At 44.1% G+C, this 20,164-nt stretch overlaps 1 protein-coding gene across 1 annotated transcript in view; it reads right to left on the reverse strand.

Moving 5' to 3' along the window:
- RALGAPB (Ral GTPase activating protein non-catalytic beta subunit) overlaps window positions 1-20,164 on the reverse strand; it is a 70,215-nt gene that overhangs the window by 7,514 nt on the left and 42,537 nt on the right. The window contains exons 20-28 of the mRNA XM_030963179.1: window positions 18,322-18,428; window positions 16,597-16,749; window positions 15,786-15,995; window positions 14,680-14,838; window positions 12,556-12,721; window positions 9,689-9,811; window positions 8,846-8,982; window positions 7,959-8,067; window positions 5,499-5,577 (exon numbers count right to left, since the gene is read on the reverse strand). Coding sequence (XP_030819039.1) covers window positions 5,499-5,577; window positions 7,959-8,067; window positions 8,846-8,982; window positions 9,689-9,811; window positions 12,556-12,721; window positions 14,680-14,838; window positions 15,786-15,995; window positions 16,597-16,749; window positions 18,322-18,428 — 1,243 coding nt within the window. The remainder of the gene's footprint in view (window positions 1-5,498; window positions 5,578-7,958; window positions 8,068-8,845; window positions 8,983-9,688; window positions 9,812-12,555; window positions 12,722-14,679; window positions 14,839-15,785; window positions 15,996-16,596; window positions 16,750-18,321; window positions 18,429-20,164) is intronic.

Below are 20,164 nucleotides of genomic sequence, written 5' to 3' on the forward strand. Positions count from 1 at the left end.
TATTGATAACGTTTTTGGAGGGGATGACATGCTCCCATTTGACATCAAACAAATATGCAGATTAATTTTTGATGGGGCAGGGATGATTGTTTTTAAACAAGAATGGGAGGACAACTGTGCAAGGCAACTGGCCTTAGTGACTGGGGCAGACCACCCGCTACATGGTTCCAGCATACAGCGCTTAATGGGCACAGACCCAACCATGATCACTCCCCAGGCGCAGGCTGAGGGCCTTCGGGCCCATGAGGTCATGACAACAACCCGTGCTGCCAGAGAGGCTATTCGCTCTGCATCTAAAGTTACTGCCAGACCATTGCCATGGTCTACTATAAAGCAGAACGAAAGCGAAAGCTTCACGCAGTTTGTGGACCACCTCCAGGCAGCACTTGACTCCTTAGCCCCGCCATCGGAAGCAAAGGGCCCCGTGTTAGCGGACTGTTTGCGCCAACAGTGTAATACCGCTACCAAGGACATCTTACGGTCGCTACCGCCCGGGTCTACCATCGCAGACATGATCAGGCATGTCGTGAGAGAGGAGCATCTAGCCCCAATTCAGGCAGCTGTCTGCACTGTGATAACCAGTGTGATGACATGCCTTAAGTGTGGCCAGGCAGGTCACGTCGCAGCGAACTGCCCTCAGTCAGGCTACCCACCAACAGCCGTTCCCCCACGTCAGATGAAATCTAGGGGGCCATGCTGGGCATGTGGAAAGAAGGGGCATATTGCTACAGATTGCAAAACCAAATATCAGGAAAACGGGAGGGGGAGGGGGCACCCGGGCCGCACACAGCCCCCTCCCACCTGGAACATGAAGCGGCCCGGTTGTGCCAATTGTCAACAGGGACTCACGCACCCATTGCCCCCTCCCACGGTCAACTTCACAGCTCAGCCAACGACCCAGCCAAACCCATCCACACCGCAGGAATACCAAGAATGGCTCCCTGGGAGCGAGGTCCCTGGGTGGCCCTGGCCATGAAGGCGTGGGAGCGAGACCCATGGGTGGCTTTTGCTGTGAAGGTCGGCAAACACCCACTGACAGTGTGGGCTGTTTGCCGTCTCTATAACAACCCTGATGGTTCTGCTATCTGCCTTCCCTTTTGGATTGACATGGGATCAGATGTCACCATTATTCCAAACATACACTGGCCTTCACAATGGAGGTTGGAAGAAGCCCCCGTGGTAGGCGGAGTTGGAGGGCTGTGTCGGGCCTGAAAAAGCACCCAGCTGGTAGCAGTAATGCTTTGCACTGAAAGGAGACTGGGGAGAACCATCACCCTTTCCACATATGTCATGTCAGAATGTCCACCCTTGTTAGGGAGGGATGCCCTAACCCCGTTGGATGTCAGAATGACAAATTTATTCTAAGGGCCACTGCCGCATACCCGCAGCTACCCATCAAATTAACACGGAAATCACTGGACCCAGTATGGGTTGAGCAGTGGCCCTTATCAAAGCCTCGAATGACTGCCCTTCTTGAATTAATTACCCAGGAGATGCAGCAAAACCACACTGAACCCTCCACAAGCCAGTGGAACACCCCAATCTTTGTTATACCCAAACGGTCTGGTGAAGGCTTCCGTCTCTTACATGACCTACGAGAGGTGAACAAAAAAATCCAGCCAATGGGTCAATGGGTCCTGTACAAACTTTGTTGCCAATGAATTCAATGGTACCAAGAGGACAACCCTGTGCAGTGCTTGATATCAAAGACTGCTTCTTCTCCATCCCCCTGCACGACGAAGACAAAGAACGGTTTGCCTTTTCCATCACCTTCCCAAACAGCCAGCGGCCCAACCTGCGCTTCCAATGGCGGGTATTGCCTCAGGGAATGGTCAACTCCCCTGCCATTTGCCAAATCACAGTGGACCAAGCACTAGCGCCAGTCCGGCAGAACGATCCCACTGCGATCATTATTCAGTACATGGACGACATCCTGATTGCCGCACCATCAATGAGCCAAGTAGACCGGCTAGTGACTGCAGTTTCAAAGACTTTGAAAGCAAATGGGTTCAAAATTGCGAGTGCAAAGATAAAAAGGGGACTGTGCGTGACCTTTTTAGGTGTGGGACTCTTGGATTCCTACAAAACTCCTCCCCAAATAAAAATCCACCAAAACGTCAAGACGCTCCACGACATGCAGCAGCTGGTAGGATCCCTACAATTGCTCCATAACATCATCCTGATCCCTCCTGAGGTCATGGACCCCGTAAACGACCTCCTAAAAGGGAAAAACCCATGGGAACAAAAGACCCTGACACCAGAAGCGGTAAGCTTGCTCAATTTTATCGAACGTCAGATGTCGGTGAGCACGCTCACCAGATGGGACTCGGATGCGCCGGTCGATTTGTATGTCCACTTTACAAAGAAAGGGGGAGAAGGAGCGCTAGCCCAAGGACCTCCCGACAAAGCCCAATGAATACAATGGGTGGTCTTGGGAAAACCATCATGCGCTTTTTCCCCGGGAGTTGAGTGCCTTAGTAGCCTTATTATGAAAGGCAAGAAACTTGCCCTGAGGCATTTGGGCATTGAACTCACCAGGATATATCTGCCCTTCCATAAACAGTTTTCCACAGTCATCAACAATATCAGAGCACCTAGCCATAGCCCTTACTGGATTTGGAGGAGAAACTCGCTACGCAGCAAAACCCCCTTGGACGCAGTTGCTGGCGACTGTCGACATCAACCTCCCACCAAAGGTAATTGACCGGCCGCAAGCAGGACCCACGGTCTTCACGGACGCATCTTCTTTAACCTCCACCGCAGCAGTGGTATGGCAGTCAGGAGAGCAGTGGTGTTGCATCAAAACAACAGATCCTACGCTTTCGGTCCAGCAACTCGAAGCAGCCGCCGTGGTACTAGCATGTGGGCTGTTCCCAGAAGAACACCTTAACATCATAACGGACTCTATATTTGCGGCCAAGGTCTGTCTAGCCATGGTTTGATCCGGTGTGTCAGCGTCCGCAGTGGCGACGATGCTAGAAGAGGCACTTTGTTCGCGAAAGGGCACCGTATCTATCATCCATGTCAACAGCCACAATCCAGTTAAGGGATTCTTCCAGATTGGCAACAACAAGGCAGATGCCGCCGCAAGAGGGCTGTGGACCCTGAGAGACACCCGTCAACTACATGAATCCCTTCATATCAGAGCTAAAGCCCTCACGAAGAAATGCAGGATCTCAGCTGCTGACGTGAAGCACGTTGTCGCCTCATGTCCCCACTGCCAAAAATCACCACTGTGGTCCAGCAGCATCAACCCCAGGGACCTCAAAGCTGCTGAAATATGGCAGACAGACTTTACATTATGTCAGCTGCTAAAACCTCGAGCATGGCTTGCGGTGACTGTGGATACCTACAGCAGAGTGATCGTGGCCACGCAACATCAAAAAACAGACTCCAAAGCAACCATCCAACACTGGTTAACGGCCATGGCATGGCCTGGTGTTCCGAGGCAGATCAAAACGGACAATGACACGAATTTTATCTCAAGATTGATCCAAGCATTTGTTCCGAAATGGGGCATCACTTTAGTACATGGTATCCCATACAATAGTACTGGACGGGCCATTGTTGAATGGGCAAACCAAACTCTGAAAGCTAAACTAGAGGTGTTGGCAAAAACAGAGGGTTTTACCAATTCCATTCCCCCAAAAGACCAAGCGCGCATCCTGGTAACTGCTCTGCTAGCGTTAAATCAGTTCCCTAGGGGAGACGAGACAAAAAGCCCTGCCCAGAGGCACTGGGCCACCCGAGCACCAGGGGAAGGCCCACAGGTCATAATTAAAAATGAACTAGGAGAATGGGAACAGGGTTGGAGACTGGTACTCACAGGGCAAGGGTATGCAGCCGTTAAGAAAAATGGTATAATTAAATGGTGCCCGCTTAAGCCAGTCAAACCGGACCTTCAGGGCGAAACTGATGAAACTCGTGAAGTTTATTTTGCAGGACTGAATCCTTAGACACCCCCGCAACCCGTATACCCCGCTTCCTCAAGGCCGTGACAAATCGTCGAGCAGCCCAACAGCAGACCATACTGGGGTCATGAGAAACTCCATGGCCAAACTAAAAGAGAGGTTGGCACAGAGAAGGACTGGGGGAGAGGCTCAACAGGAATGGTTTCAGTCATGGTTCAAAGTTTCGGAGGGATTCAATTGTATAATGGTTTGATTGATCTTTCATCTTAAAGTTTCCTATTCATAATTGCTGCTTTTAAGAGTCTTGTTTTAAAATGTAAGTGATGTCCATCAATTAGAGTTCGAACTCTGGCCAAGTTCTAGCTCTACTTGAATGGAATGATTGACAATCAGCCCAGATGTTTTCTGCATCAAAAAGTATTCAAGTCCTTTTGGCTTGGCAATTTGACCATATATGACAGCAGAGCCTGTTTTCAAAGGGAGTTTGGAGAAACATGAATCCGGACATGAGTACTCCAGTTCTCTTTTGTTTTAAGGTTCATCAGCTGTCGCAGACTCTGGGATGATAGTTCAATGTTGTAGTGACCGGTAATTGTATGACTTCAGATGTGTTACTAGTTATATGTATTATCTGATTGATTTCTGATTGCTGTTATCTTACATTTCCCTACGACTGAAACAGAGCAGATCAATGTTTTATTTTCACATCAGGACCCATTCTTCAGCATCCTACTCCATCCAGATAGTGCTCCTCCAGCTGCATTTTACATCCCAAACATCACCAGGGAGAAGCCTCTGCAAAAGTGGAAAAAACTGAGGAAGAAGCCCTGCAAAGATATCTTGAGTCATGGTTCAGTCAGTCCCCATGACCGGCCGCCCTTGGTTCCACCTTACTAGGCCCTCTTGCTGCAATGCTCCTGGCATTGATTTTGGGCCTTACATTTTAAACAAGTTAGCATTGTTTGTTAAAAAACAGTTAGAAAGAGTTAACGTTTTGTTTGTTAAACACTTACAGCTGAGACGAGTTTGTTACGGAAATGTTGCATCATTTTTACCAGTTGTCAGTTTTTTACCACGTATCAATACACTAGCCTTTATGTTTTTATAATCTTTACACTTTCTATGGTTTTAATTAATCATAAAGGGGGGGGCGGAAATGTGGGAGATCAGGGACCGGCCGCAAGATCTCGTGTTGTTACGGGCAGACAGAACACCTCCCCTTTACCGTTACTTAGCCCCACGTGTTGTTGACCGTTAACCCCTGTTATAAATGACCCTGTCTAACCGTTAATAAACGCCATTTACCGTCCACCACATTGGTGCATGCGAGTACTTGGACTGAGTGGCGAGAGGGTTGCCGCTGTGCTGTTCCCAATCCAGGTCACCACGCCCCAAGCGGAGGCAACACCACCTCACAAGGGAGCCAGCCAGGAAGGAGGCTCATCACAGCCTCAGATAATACTGCACATTTTCTGTTCTCTAATTTATATTTTATCTGCAGTGATATGAAGAAGTCTTTCACTTTTTCAACCAAAAACCAGTCCACTGAGAAATCAATAAAAATAATGAAAATAAAAGTGGCCTTACCTCAGGGAAGTGCTACTATTGGCTGTGGTTTCCACACCAGTGCTAGTCTCAGATACCAGATCAGGGAGGGGGAAGTTTTCTGTAAGAACAGGATGCACCAAACAAAGTTTATAAAGTTTATCTAATATAGTTTCGGATTTTTTTTTTTTTTTTTGTGTACAAGGAAGAATTATTTATCATCAGTCAAAACCATGCAGTCGTCAAGCATTTATACCACTAGTGTTCTTGCACAGCTAGCATCTTTGGCTTCCAGTTTCAGCATTCATGGAGGGTATACACACCTCAGCCATGTGCACTCAAGAGATCCCAAACCTCAAATTCTCTCAACCCAAAGGTCAAAATCTCTAGAGGAACCATGAAAGCAGGAAGGAGATGAACTACTTCAACCACAAAAAGATCTTTTCAATTATTGCTCACTGCATCTTCACCTATTCACAAGTGATCAGCCTCCAGAATACTGCAAGGAGCATTGAACAATGCCAACCACTCACACCTACAGTTCCCTTGAGCCCTGATCCCACAAACATGATATCCTTCCTCAAATCCAAGCTCTGTGGATCTCTACCATAATCTACAACTCTGCTGCCATGCAATTGGTAACAAAGACTGGATAATGAAAGTGAATGAGAAAAAAGTAAGAACTTGAGTCCCTTAAGGGGATTTGGCACTTCTCAACACCTTGTTCATGGGTTAAGAGATGTTGAGGGTTACTCACAAAAGTACAGTTCAGGCAGCAGTAGAGTGCTTCCAGCAGAAGGAGCCTAAGGCCCAAATCCAGATGAGGCCACCAAAGCTGGGATGCTAAGTGCACACAACAGCTGGAGCAAGCAGAGGGATATCATGGCAAGCCACGGACACACTCTGAGATGGAGCAAGAGGGAGGGCAGGCAGTTGACCCAGGGCGATAACCTTGCCTATAAAGTGACAGCTTTTCAGCGTCCAGACTCAAAGATGTACCAGAAGCATAAGGCGAAAGCCAAGAACATAAGGAGCATATGGCAGAGGCCTCTGGGCTAGGAGTCACTTCCAAGAGCTGCTCTCCCCTCCATCCAACTGCCAGGCTTACTGAGGCTCACAAACTCATGTCTTCAGCTTCAGGCCCAGAACTCTGGGAGATTCCTATGGCTGCTGAAAGAAACAGTCAAGCAGTTGTGCCTGTGTAGCACAGCTGGTGCCCCAGCAGTGAAGGGGGTCAACTGCCACCCAAGAAGGAAGTGGGTCAGGGACACCAGCTTGGAACACACTCTGGGCCAATGTCTGGACAAAGAAATGATGATGCAGAACTTGCTGTTTGCTTCCTGATCTCAGTAAGGCTCTGAGGGACATGCTGTGGACAAGGTGGTCTTCCCGAGAATTTCTATCTACACTTAACAGGAAGCTTCCTATTGATTGCTGCTCCTATTCCCTTAGTCTGGAAGGAGCTAAGGCCTTAATTAAGGTCCACCCTTGCTGCCAGACTGGGAACCAGGATTAGACATCAAAGACAGAATAAAACAGCAGTTCCTGGCCAGTCTTGCAGACACTGGTGGGCTAGGCCAGTGCACAGAGGCTCTCACATAGCACTGAGGCCAGGCCATGGCTTGGAACCAGCACACAAGAAACTCCTGCGGACAAAGAATTCCTCAACGCTGCTCACCATGGCCATGCCATGGCTGTAACAGGATAAGCAAAGCTGGGTCTCTCCCAGAACAGCAGTAACCTGAGGCAGAGAGGAAACACCAAACTAAGAAAGTTGCACAAGGAGCCAGAGCTTGCCTGAGCAACACAGCAGAAAAGGAGCATGGAGCAGGCACCCTGAGTGCAGAACAAACAAGTCCTCCCCTGATGAGAGAATATGGAGTTCCAAAGGTGCCACCACACCAAGGAGGATGACGATCCCTCCAGCACAGAAGCAGCAGGTGTCAGAAGCCATTTTTTTAAAGGAAGAAAACCAGATCCACTCATAGGAGACAACAGCCAAGGAGGACTCAAAAGCAGTGGAACACACCTGCCTTGGGTGCTGAGCTTAAGAAGGTTCATCACAGCATTTAACAGGTACTGCAGTGCTAAAGGAAACTTCAGACCTCCATATGCCACCGACTCAGGTACATCCTTAAGGATCACAACTCAAATACTGAAGAACTGATTCAGAATCTTAGTGTTGTTATAGACATTAATAAGGACTTATTTTAATTCTGAGGGTGGTGAGGGCCTGGCATACGTTGCCCACAGAAGCTGTGGCTTCCCCATCCCTGGAAGGGTTCAGGCTGGATGGAGCTTGGAGCAACCTGGTTTAGTGGAAGGTGTCCCTGCACATGGAAGGGGGTTGGATGAGCTTTAAGGTCCCCTCCAATTCAAACCAGTCTGTGGTTCCATGATCTAGCATTTTATTTAATTAAAAAAAAAAAAAAAGGAAAAAGGGTTTTTCCTCTGGTTCCTGCCCTGTTGTTACTTTAGTGAACAGTCAGAAGTTGTACATACCTATATCATCATAACGTTCCACCCAGACCACATACACTTTGGTTTCAGGTCCCATTGGTGGAATGGTTCGGCCCTGAGGCATCCTCTTGGATCTAGAAGTAGGACTGAGCTGTTTCGAACATAAGGGAAGAGTAGCATTTGCAAACATCATGAATCCAATAATGCAGCTAACAAGTATTTCCCAGCTGCTCCTCAGTCATTCATATCTCAGCCAGGTACAACCTCTGCCAGCTGTTGAGCAGGGGCACCTGTGCTGGAACTACTCACTGCAATCTGGGTCACCAAGCTACTAGTATTCAATATAAACTAATATATATATAATCAACCTTGAATCAGTTAGACGTTTTTCTTAATGTTCTTGAAGACCTTAAATGAATAACTAAATACACATTTGGAAGTGAAGTCTAAACAAGTAATCAAGAGTAATAAGTCTTTCGCTTACAGATACAACAGTTCATGGTTTTCTGCTTTGTTACTGTAGAAAAGCAAGTTCTGGTACTTCAGACACAACTGACACTGTAACAGGGTAGGTAAGAAAAGTGTTCATATCTATCCATCCCCAGTTTCCAAGCACGGATGTGAGGATGAATTACTCTGTAAATACTGCACATACTCTTCCCTGCATGCATTTCAAGATTTCAGGATGCAGAGTATTACCACTTAGCATGTCTAAGTGCTATATTCAAGTAATGCAATCTTGCTAGCTCCTACTGTAGAGGCAGGACCAAAGCAGATATCAAAGATTAATGACAAGAAAGAAGTAGCTCTACACACCAGGAAACTAAATCATAGATGATCAAAAATTCTGAGCATTGCCAGCATGCTTCTTGAAAGAAAAAAAAAAAAAAAAAAAAGAGCACCATTTTTTAATGCAAGTTTTGCCTTACCCGCTGGGAGGGATTAAGATTGTCTGTATGATTGGGGAAGAGTTCAAGGGTCAGAGGCTGCTGCTTCAATATTCCTGGCAGCAGATCCATGTTGGAGTCACTTTCTTGGTCAGAAACACTGCTTTCCAGTGAATCAGCTGTAAGTCAGAAGAAAAAAAAGATGGGTTTTGTCTATTCTTCCACCAAAAAAATTAAGCTGCCATCATATATAAGGTTTTGATACTAAAAAATGTAAGGCTTTTGCAACTAGACATGCATAAATGTATGGTCAAGTCAATATAGTCCTCATAAGCAGGAAGATAAGTTAGGAGATAACTGCCTGTTATTCCAGAAACAGACTGCCAATAAAGCACTCCCTATGGGCTTACACACATCCCAGCAATTTCCTATAGAATAGTCTCCTCCTTCCTATGGCTACACCATATTTTATTCCAGGTAACTTTTAGCATTCCAAGAATGCCATGAAAGCTGTTGCTTTTCTATTTAGCAGTGGTACAAACACTCCTGGTATGTGCTGCAGGAGCACATCACTGACAGGAAAGGAAAAAAAAAATAGGCATCACCAGTTAATGGTGAACCACATGTCCAACCTAAAGCACCCTGGCAACAACAAAACTGCTGTGCATGCCTGGACATCTACAGAGAAAAGTACAGAGCAGATGCCACATCTGGAAGGAGTTTAAGGATCAGAATGCTGTAATTTAAACGTCCACACCCTTATGACAAGGATCTTGCTAAACACGCTACTTAGTTAATTGATTTAGGTTTTGCTTCTGAAAGAGTTCTCAAACAAAAAAACTGTTGGTTTCATTTTTGTATAGAGCATGTACAGACAGATCTTACTCAGGGATTCCACTGGTGATGGGACAACAAAGGCAATTTCTGTCAGGGCATCTGCATAATACAGCACCTTCTTCTGCCCATTGAAGATACTTGCCCCAACATCTTCTGAGATAATAAGATCATCTGAAATGAGCAGAAAAGGAAAGTTCAGCCAGAAGGAAACTCTACTTCTTAACACTGCATCAGAAATGATCTCAAAATACAAGGTGCAGTCAATGAGAAGAAATCATGCAAATCTCATTTTAAAATGAAAGGAGTCAAATCTCATGGCTAACAACCTTTCTCAGATAAAAATTTTTACTATCTTGAAGGAAAAGGCATTTTGGGTTGGGAATGGCTTCATTTTGAACACATTTCCAATGTACTGGATTCTTTATTTCCTAGTACTCTAGTAAGCACATCTGCCAAAAGAATACATCTACTATCTATTTCTGAGCATTCTGTCCAGCAACATCATGCACTTAGTCATTCAATTTCCAAAGGATTCTTAACATTTATCACTTGAGTCTGATACTATTCTAGAACTCCAAGCCAGTTTCTACAGGCTCTCCTCAGTCTTTTCTCTGTCAAGCAGAGTTAGAAAAAGATCTGTTACTAATCAATGCAAGAAAGGTCCTCATTTTCAGTCCCCACTGATTCCCTCACCACAACTGACCAATACAGGCTGTCAGAGCAGAGAAAGAACTTCCCTCCCCCCTCTTCCTTCCCCATGTCACCTCCAGGAAGTCTAGCAAGGACTTTAAAATGAATTGTTTCTCTGATCCAGTTTACAGAAGGGTTCCTGGGATAGCTGTCTCAGCAAAGCCCCTGGAGCAGTGAAATTCAGCATACTGACAGAGAAGTGGCCAGAGATGTGTTGAAGACTCCAAGCCATTCTTCAGCATCAGGAAAAGATTCCCACATCTCCAGTGCACAGGCTCCCAAGGAGCAGCACCACAACTTAAACCATCTCTTTAGGAATTTCTTTGGTTTTGGGGGGTCTGCAGGGAAACATTCCCATGAAATTATTTTAACCACATCTCACCAGAAGCTATTTTAGACTCACAGAATCATTGAGGTTGGAGATCATTGAGTACAACTGTTAGCTCAGCACTGCCAAACTCACCACTATCCCATGTCCCCAAGTCCCACACCTGCACAGCTTTTAAATCCCTCCAGGGATGGTGACTCCACCAGTGTCCTGGGCAGCCTGTGCTAGTGCCTGACTACCCCTTCCATAAAGAAATTGTCCCTAACAGCCAATTTAAACCTGCACTGAGGCTATTTCCTCTCATTGTGTCATTCCATTCATTGTGCCATTCATTACCTGGGATACTGACCCTGACCTGGCTACAATGCTTTTCAGGGAGTTGTAGACAGCAAGAAGGTCTCTCCTGAGCTTCCTTTTCTCCAGGCTGAGCCCTCCCAGCTCCCTCAGCTGCTCCTTATCGGACCTGTGCTGCAGCCCATTCACCAGCAGAACCAGATTAGAAGTAACCTGCCCTTCCTCCCTTCCATTTCTGAATGCTTTTTCTGTTTCCTTCTTCCCTGAATGGATTGAATTAATTCAGTTATTTAGTGGTCTGTGTTTTCATTCAAATGGCTGAAAAAATTTGAGCTGAAAAGTCCCATCAAACCAGGTCTCTTGCTAATTCAGGGACCTGCCTTCTGCAGTTGTTCTGACACAGCCACTGCAAAGGGAGGTCAGAGGGCTCTGCCTCTGAGAAAGTACAGCCTGATTCTGTCCTTAAAGCAAAATTAAATCCAGACCTGGCCATTCTGGAATCCATCCTGACTTGCTTAGAGAAAGCAACGCCTCTGTACTCTAACCTCTCCTGAACACTTCCAGCCTTCTGTGGTTTGTACTTTTATTCCATAACTTAAGGGAGAAGCCTCCAGCTGGCTGCAGATACAGGTGAAGGGCACTCCTAACACACAGTGAATGGACAGCAGAGCAAGCGCTACTTAAGCACCTGCAGCTGTAATAGCGTCACATCTGATACCAATATCAGGTCAAGGATGGTGAACAAGCTGCACCAGCCTTGCCACTGCCTTTGGGTGGCCAACCATAGGCTGTGGCTCTAGAGATCAACCAGAACAGGTCTGGGCCTCGGAGCAGCGACACTGAAACCAGCCCAGATACTACCAATTCCTAGAGGATCTGATCAAGTTGTCCAAGGGAGAAGCTAACTCAACCCCAGTTTCCCATCCTGAGATAGCAGCTCACATTCCTGAGGATCATTTAGGGTGACAGAACAGGGAGAGGGTGGTGTATGACAAGCTCAGGGTAGGAGTTGCTCTAGTGGAAAAAAAGCGAGCCAAAGAAGCAAAACAGAGAGCCATGTGGGGTTCCAACACCTCCAGGACCTATAAACAGCAGCTTGAGTCAATATTTCATTTTAATCTACTTAGAGAACACACACAAAAAAAAAAATCACACTGTATTTCAAGCCTATTTGCCAACACACAGAACAATCTGCAACAGATTTCACCTGAATACTGGTTTGGAATTATATATTAAAGACTTCTTCAAATCTTAAGAAATATAGCCCAGAGGTATTTCCTTTGCTGAGGCTACTTCCTCCCAACAACATACAGACATTAGTTTTGCTCACTCTGACTGGAAGCTTCATTAATATTTACATTTCTTTCTAGCAAACATCATTAATCAAAAAAACCAACCAAACAAAAACCCCAAAAACAAAAAGCCCAAAATCAAAGAACAACAACAACAACAAAAAAAGCCACCAAAAAAACCCCACCAAAAAAAACCAACCGCTGAAAAAAAGCATGCCAGTTTTCAGATAGGTACACAGGAGCACAAAAATTGTCTTCTAAAGGAGCCTAAACATTTTAATTTACTACAAAGGACATTTACTATGTCTTACCTTGTTCAGGTCCCTCTTCATCACTGCAGCTGTTGATTGACCAGCTTGTTGAGACATGACCAGTCCACCCAGGGTGCTTCCCAACATCAACAGACCAGCCAAGAGACAGCAAGAACTCCAGGAAGTGAGGCTGAACAATTCTGGAAGACTCCATGTTCTTCAGGATCTGAAACCACCAGCAGCACCATGTTGATACAAAAGCAGGAAACAAGTCTCTTCCTCCCCAGCTTTTAAATTAATTTTTTGTCACCAACTTGGTTTTGCCCAAATATAGCTACAGAACAAGCCTGGAACCCCAGACTTTCTACATGGACATTACTCCCTGCTCCTCAGGATCCCCTTACCCTGTTTGCCCTTGTCCTATTCAATAAACTTGGCTTTCTGCCAGCATTGTCAAAGCCTGTAAACCAGTGAATTAAATGGCTGGAAATGGTAATTGAGACTCAAGCACCCATCAGAAAAAACACTGAGTACTCAGTGCAGAACCTGCATTTGCACCAAAGGTAACACAAGAGTTTTCTAGATAGTTTTCACTATTAGACCAAGTTAAAATTTGAGGTGATATTTTCCTCATTACTCACCTGTACATGACACAGACTGCTTTAAAGGGCAGGTATCACAGCCCATTGAAGTATGAAACAGACTTTCCAAAACAATTTTCAGTAGCATTGAGTGTGCACTTTAATCAAACATCACACTGTACTTTAATCCAAACATCACACTTGAACTTTAATTCTACTTCTGACAGAGATCTGGGATGTTTCCACATGTTAAGGCAATTTTTATCTCATTATGACTAAGTGAGAGTTGAGCCCTTCACCAAACAGCACACAAGGACACGTGTGATTTGGATACCAGAACCACTGGGTTTGGTGGAACAAACAATCCATTAATTCTTTCCAGGCCATGCAGGAATTTGTTTTGTGGCAGAGGCAGCAATCATTTTGGCTTGTGCAGGGGCAGAACACTGGGACACAGGCTCCAACAAAGCAGAAATTGTAGGGATGGGTGCTGAAAGGAAAGCTTTCAGGCTGGAGGCTTTGTGTAGCCACATAGTCCTGACACTCCATCCTCATGCCTCATACAGTGTTCAGCAGTGACTGGACACACTGCATTGAAATATTATTAATCCTCATTACTGAGCACATTGAAACCATAGGTGTGCTTCAGAAAAAGTCAGGATAAGTGTGGACTGGAAGACATAAGAGCTCCATAAGAGCATATAAACATTCTGCTAGTTCAGCAAGTGCATGTCTCAACTCAAAGGCAGACCTAGCATATCTTGTTTCATCGCTCACTTTGCAGATGAAAAGATTCTGCACTGGCTACTCTGAATGACAATTTGAACACTCACAGACAGATGATCCTGGTTTCAAAAACTGTCCCCCACATCAAAGCAGAAGGTGCTGCAGTGTTCTGCCAACTCTGCATTCACAGTGACACAAGGAGTTGGCACAAAGATTTATTATGGAAGCCACGCTTCTACTCTTTACTACCAGAGTTATGAATGGAATGAGAAGGTACTAGAGAAACAGAGAAACATCCTTTCCTAATGAGCCCATTAACCCTCTTAGCATGTTTCTAGGTCACAAAGAAGTCCCAATTTAGATTTGCACAAATTAACCTGATTAACCTAATCGCCTTTGAATCTAAATATTATAGCATAAAGACTTACAATGCAATAATACTTCCTTACTTGCAGAAAGTTTTTCATTCCTTTAATATGTGTTTAGCATTAGAATGAAACCAAACTACCTTGACATTGCTCATTGCTGGAACAAACTGCAACCTTCCCTGCAAGCTGAGCCAACAAAGCTGAAATGCCTTTCTGATCTGAATCTTTGAACTCTACAAATAAGGACAATAAGGACAGAACAGATAATAAAAATACTATTAATATTATAATATATCTCTTATCTATATTTTAAAATACAGTAATTTGTTACAATAATCCTAAGTGTGAGCAACGTACTTTAACCTACAGATGAAGGGAGTATGCAGTGACTTGTAGCTCCCACTGGTTCTGACACTCCACTCTAATCACCAGCACTGATGCTTTACTCACTTGGAAACTACTAGAAACCGGACAATATAGGCTAGTTGGCACTCTACACTTTCACTTACCTCCTGGCTAGTTTTCTGGCCTGCCTTCATGTAGAAAATGAAAACAGTATCAAAAGGACGACACGGTAACAAATCCAAGTAGCCAAGGTCATCAAAAAACCCAGGAAGAGCAGAGTCAAGTGCAATCAGGTGAGGAGGTAGACGACTGTTAGTAGGTTCCTGCCCAATAGACAGAGTTCAACAGCTTAAAAACCCATCTACTAATTGAAAGGTCTTTATGGCTTCAATGGCAATCCATTAAAATATAAAAAGACAGCTTCCCTTCTCTAAGAGCAAAATTATACAGGGACTTCTGATGCAATATAATCTTGTCACTGTAAATGAGTAACAGCAAGCATAACAGGCTGACAATTCATTGCATTCCACTCTCATGAAATAAAAGTGGTACTTTGCCAGTGAGAGATATAATATTTTGCTCAAGAAGAGCACACAACAAAAACAGCAGATGCTTTCAGAATATCACAGCTATGCACGCAGTTGCACGTGCAGTTTCAGATTAACTTAAATACCAGTGATATGTAATATACTGAGCACTTTCAGACATCATTTTTGCAAACACTCTATAGTCTACTCCTGACAGCTTTCTGGAAGGAAAAACAACAAATACAAGGGAGACTCCACAGGTAAGAGGCAGAATTTCAAATTAAGAATATGGATCACCTCTAAAAATAATTATTTTAATTTTAAAAACAAACCTCTACATCTACTATGTACCAAGTGTTTATGTATGATTAAACCACCTCAGCACAACCACCTCTGAAGCAAAACTTCTATGGCAGTTATCCTTCAGAGAGTCTTCAAGGACCATCCCAAAACCTAACTCAAGCTGTAACAATGATTTTAAGTGTGAACATCCGAGTGTGATGGCTTATGCACCCACTAAAAACAGACACCTATTCAGAGCATATCAGCTTGAGGCCCAGCCTTTCACAACCTTGCTCTGAATCCTGGAATACTGGATTCTATCACTTGATTTGATTAGATTGCAGCTGAACAGTAGTTGGAAGTACATATATCTTCCACTAACAAAACTTATTTCTCCTTTTGTCAAGCCAGATCACATGGGAACTGGAGGAACTGCACAACACCAAGAGGTATCAGATCACCTTCAATGCCTCTAACGAGAGGAACCCGAAGTGAGAGAGGAACAGACGTGCTGTCTGGAACTCCTGTGCTGGCGGCGGGGGCTTACACTCCGTGATGGGATCAGGAAAGCTCTTCTTCTGCCACTCCTCTTCACTTCTCTGATCTATGGAAGTCTCAAAGACAATCTGCTGAGCCATGCCATTCCTCAGCTTCTCATGGCGCTCTTCAAGCTGGAAAACATTGCATGAACTGCTGATGTCACCAAAATTACAAATATCCACTAAGAAAACAATTCCATCACTTAAGAAAGCTCTACAGCAGCAGTCCACCATCAGAATGGTTACTAAAACACTTTCAAAAAGACCTTGCAACACTGCAAAGTGAGCACCTTAACACCTGTTGGCATAGGAAAGCTCTGTGAATATCCAATATCAGCTACGGCTTCTCCTATTCAAGAGGACAGAAACTAAAACAAATTAGAGCGTGTGAAACTTTAAAATATGAGACATGCACTCTTTTCTTCCCCCAGAAAGGTCTCAAAAAAGACCCTTCCATTTCCCCAGAAGAATGCAAGTCATTGTTTCCTACAGTACCAGGATATTAGGATCAGTAATAAAACATGTTGAGCAGTGTCTCCCAAATAACACAACCAAAGCACTGGCATCTTCTTGGAGAAATGCACAGATCTAACTAATTTTCAGAGGTTATTATTCTATTAATATGAAATTGGATAAGCCAAAGAGCAAAACTATTTACACTGAGACATAACTGCACAACTCATGAACAAACCAAAACCCCAAGAACAAAATCAAGTCAGAGACAGATACTTACTTCCTGATTCACAATTTCATGTAAATCTGGAATGCTCAAGTCAGCTTTCACAAATGGAATCTTGTCCACTTCTTCAGGAAAAGGGCGTTGTTTCACACTGTGTTTCAACCCAACATCATTTTTAGGAGCTGGTCTAGGTTCTGGTACAAACGTCTGACAAAAAAAAGGTTGTTTTTACATTCAATGTATTGCATCAATAGACATAACAGATGAAAAACATTTTCCCTCCCCACCAAAACTACAATAATCTATTAGTGAGCAGCATTATTAAAAAACATGAAATACTTTAAACTAATAGACTTGTATTGAAAATATGACTAAATTTTAAAAAGACACAACTGCCCATTTTGAAATCTATGAACCCTGCTAAGCATCTAGCCTGTAAACAGTTGCAAACCTCCCCCCCCCACAAAAAGTAAGCTTACATAGCAACATCTTATTTTCAGCCCACTCTAACTGTATTCAGAGAAAGCTGCCAGTATTTGAGAAGCTCCATTTGAACCCTCCTGACTGTGATGAACACAAGCCAAGGCCTCAAAGACAGCAGCAATGCTGTGGGTCAGGAGATGCATTGCCAGAATAGCCAAAGGACTTGCATCATGGATCATGATGCAATTTTGACATTGCTACTACATCATGTTCTATACTGTCATTACGTAATCCCAAACTTCAAGTTACCAAAGAAAGCAAAAAATGATCTAGGTGCAGGTTTAGAGCTGCATCAGCTCCAAGCAAGCAAGACCTTTATGGCATCTTCAGTGCTGTTTCGTAAGTTTACTACTGATTACATTTCAAAAGGCCAAAACCATTAACAATTATGTTACTGAATGCCTTCAAGTGGGAAAAGTTGCCTTAAAACTGGTAAGGAGGTCAGCAGTCAGATCATGGCTTGCCCTTTAGTGAAGCAGGTAGCACACCTGGACTGAGATTATTTAGCCAAGGGTCTCAGCTCCAGAGATAGCAGAGCTCCAAACACATCCTGGATGGTCTTCCCAAAGGCTGCTTTGCAGAGACCACATTCACCTAAATGTGAACATGCCAGCTGAGACTGACAAGCCTTCATTTCAGCTACATTAGTGCCTTTCTTTTACGGAGGGTCATGAGAAGAGTTTAAAGATTTGGAGAAGTTCACAGACAGAAATTCTCATGACAAGACTACATGCTCCACTAGACAACCGCAGTAAGAAATTTTACTGTAAAATAAGACTGAGGTATCTCTCCTCCACCATTCCTCTCCAGAGCTGTTCCAGAGTTCCTCTAGATAATTTTTTCACAGCAGGTTTACAGCCATCTTTGCAACATCAGGCCTTGTAGCTTGAAGACCTGTTCTCTCTGCAGCACCACATTCTACACCTCCAGACCTCACTCTCTCTGCTGCATGGGCTTTCTTGGTCTGACACCTGAAAACTAGCTCTGCCTACACACTAAATACACTGTACCTTACCCCATCACTTCAGAAGATTCTTTCAGGAAAAAAAAAAAGAGAACTCTCCCTCCCTTAAGCAAGTCTACAAGTTGAGAAAGCAACAGCACTTTCACAGTCTGTAGTTAATATTAATCACAAGTGATAAAGAGTCACCAGAGATGTGGCACATTACCTACAGCTAAAGGCCCCGTGGCTCAGCCTTAATGCATAATCACCACCTCTGGGGGGCTGTCTCACATTAGTGGAATTTCTGCTGAACATCTCTAATTAAAGATTTCTTTACGGGCTTTGATAGAGACCTTTTGATTTGCTTTAGCTCCTCTTGGTAAAAGACAGAGTTGCTGGGCCCACGCAAATCTTCCAGATGTCCCACGGATCAAAACCGTGACAGAGGGGAAAGAGTCATCTGCAAAGCACATGGGTAAAGAGAATAAGACATCATCATATACTGCAAACAGTTCACTGTGTAATCATTCAAGAAGAAAATGCAGGCATGACAGTAGAGGTTTTTCTTTCATAGTTAATTCCTCCCTGACCCTGAAGAAAACTCCTGGTGAAAATCAGGCAAATCTCTCTGCAGCAGCTAGTGCTAGTCTACTATGCCAGTTCAATACTTGCCAGCTCAGTTTCATCATTAAAATCAACTTTCGTCCAAATTCATGCAGATCACAATTTCTCCAAATACCTCCAAAGAAATCAAAGAAGATTGTCTAGTCACTGCCTGTTTAGGTGAGACAATGATCATATGGAGACACCATTTCCATGATGCTTCCATGACCTTCTGCAAAAGTTCCTCACAAATAGCAGCAGTAAAGACAGTGGAAGGACAAAAGATAATGGTCAAACAAAGACTGGGAAGATTCTGACTCCACATCACAGAGAATTTTTCCCCACAAGGAATAGGGACACAGAGAAGTTGTCCTCTCAGGTTTGCAAGATCCACTTGGGCAACACCAGGTTGTGTTATCCTGGTCCAAATCGAGTCCTGGCCTTGTCTACAGCAGGAGGTCAGACTACAGAGTCCTGAGGTGCCTTTCTATTGGCACAATGATGGTTTTAACATTGCAGGGATTTCAGTCTTCCTTCAAGATTTAAAAGTCTACCAATATTAGTCACCCTGTATGAGATCATCATACTTCATCATAAGCTTTTCTTCTTAAAGGTATTTGCATTTATCTTTTGTGCACATAAACCACGCACTGGCACTATCAGGTAACTAGCAGAATTCTATTCCTTCCCCGGTATTCCCTGGGAAGTTCAGGGTGCAGCACAGCCTATGAACACCCTGTACATAAGCACAAAAACACAGAGAGAACCCAAACCAGCTCCTCAGTCAGTCACTTCTGTGATCTGCCTCAGAACTGGCCTGATGTACTTGTGCATTATTGCAATTAATCTTGTAATTCAAAGGGGATTTGTAAGCAAGTTATACACAGCAAGAAAAGATAATCTAACTTTTGATTCCTTTTGATTCCTTTGCAGGATTCCACAGCAACACATTTAGCAAAGGCAGCGTGAGGATGAGAATTGCTTAGCAATCTCTAATCCACTCCAGTCAGAAACACACTTGCTCCAACACAGACTGGGGGTGGACATGTGGCAATGGCTCCCAGCATTGTCACTTCTTGCAAGATCTATTCAGTGATTCTCAACATGTTCAGAGCACTCTGGACAACAACTCAACTTCTCAGCACTAATTCATGCAGTTCTGTGCAATATCTGCTTTCAAGATTAGTTTTTAGGCTCCATCCTATCTACAGACGAGGAAAATGTACATCAGCTCTAACATAAATTAGTCTTTAACTGAAGTAATATGTTAAGAATTTTCATCTGTTCTATTAGGCAACACCATGACACATGAAGACTTATGGGGGATCAGTTATTCTGTTCAAAGCATCATTTAATACCAGATTTTCGTAATAGAAGTTCTTGATGGTCAAAGTCGATGAGGCTGAAATGAGTTAGGCTCAGCTGTGAAAGGCAACATCCTATGACAAATCTCCTTTACAAGAGGTGTCAGTGACAGAACAGGATCAGACACAGGAAAGTTTTAACAACTCCTAAGCAACTAAAAGCACCTCTGCTGGAAGCATCCACAGAAATATGCAGTAATAGAAGGTCTAAAGCAAGCAGCAAGGAGAC

This window comes from Camarhynchus parvulus, chromosome 20 (genome assembly GCF_901933205.1).
Source record: "Camarhynchus parvulus chromosome 20, STF_HiC, whole genome shotgun sequence".
Taxonomy (NCBI): Eukaryota; Metazoa; Chordata; class Aves; order Passeriformes; family Thraupidae; genus Camarhynchus; species Camarhynchus parvulus.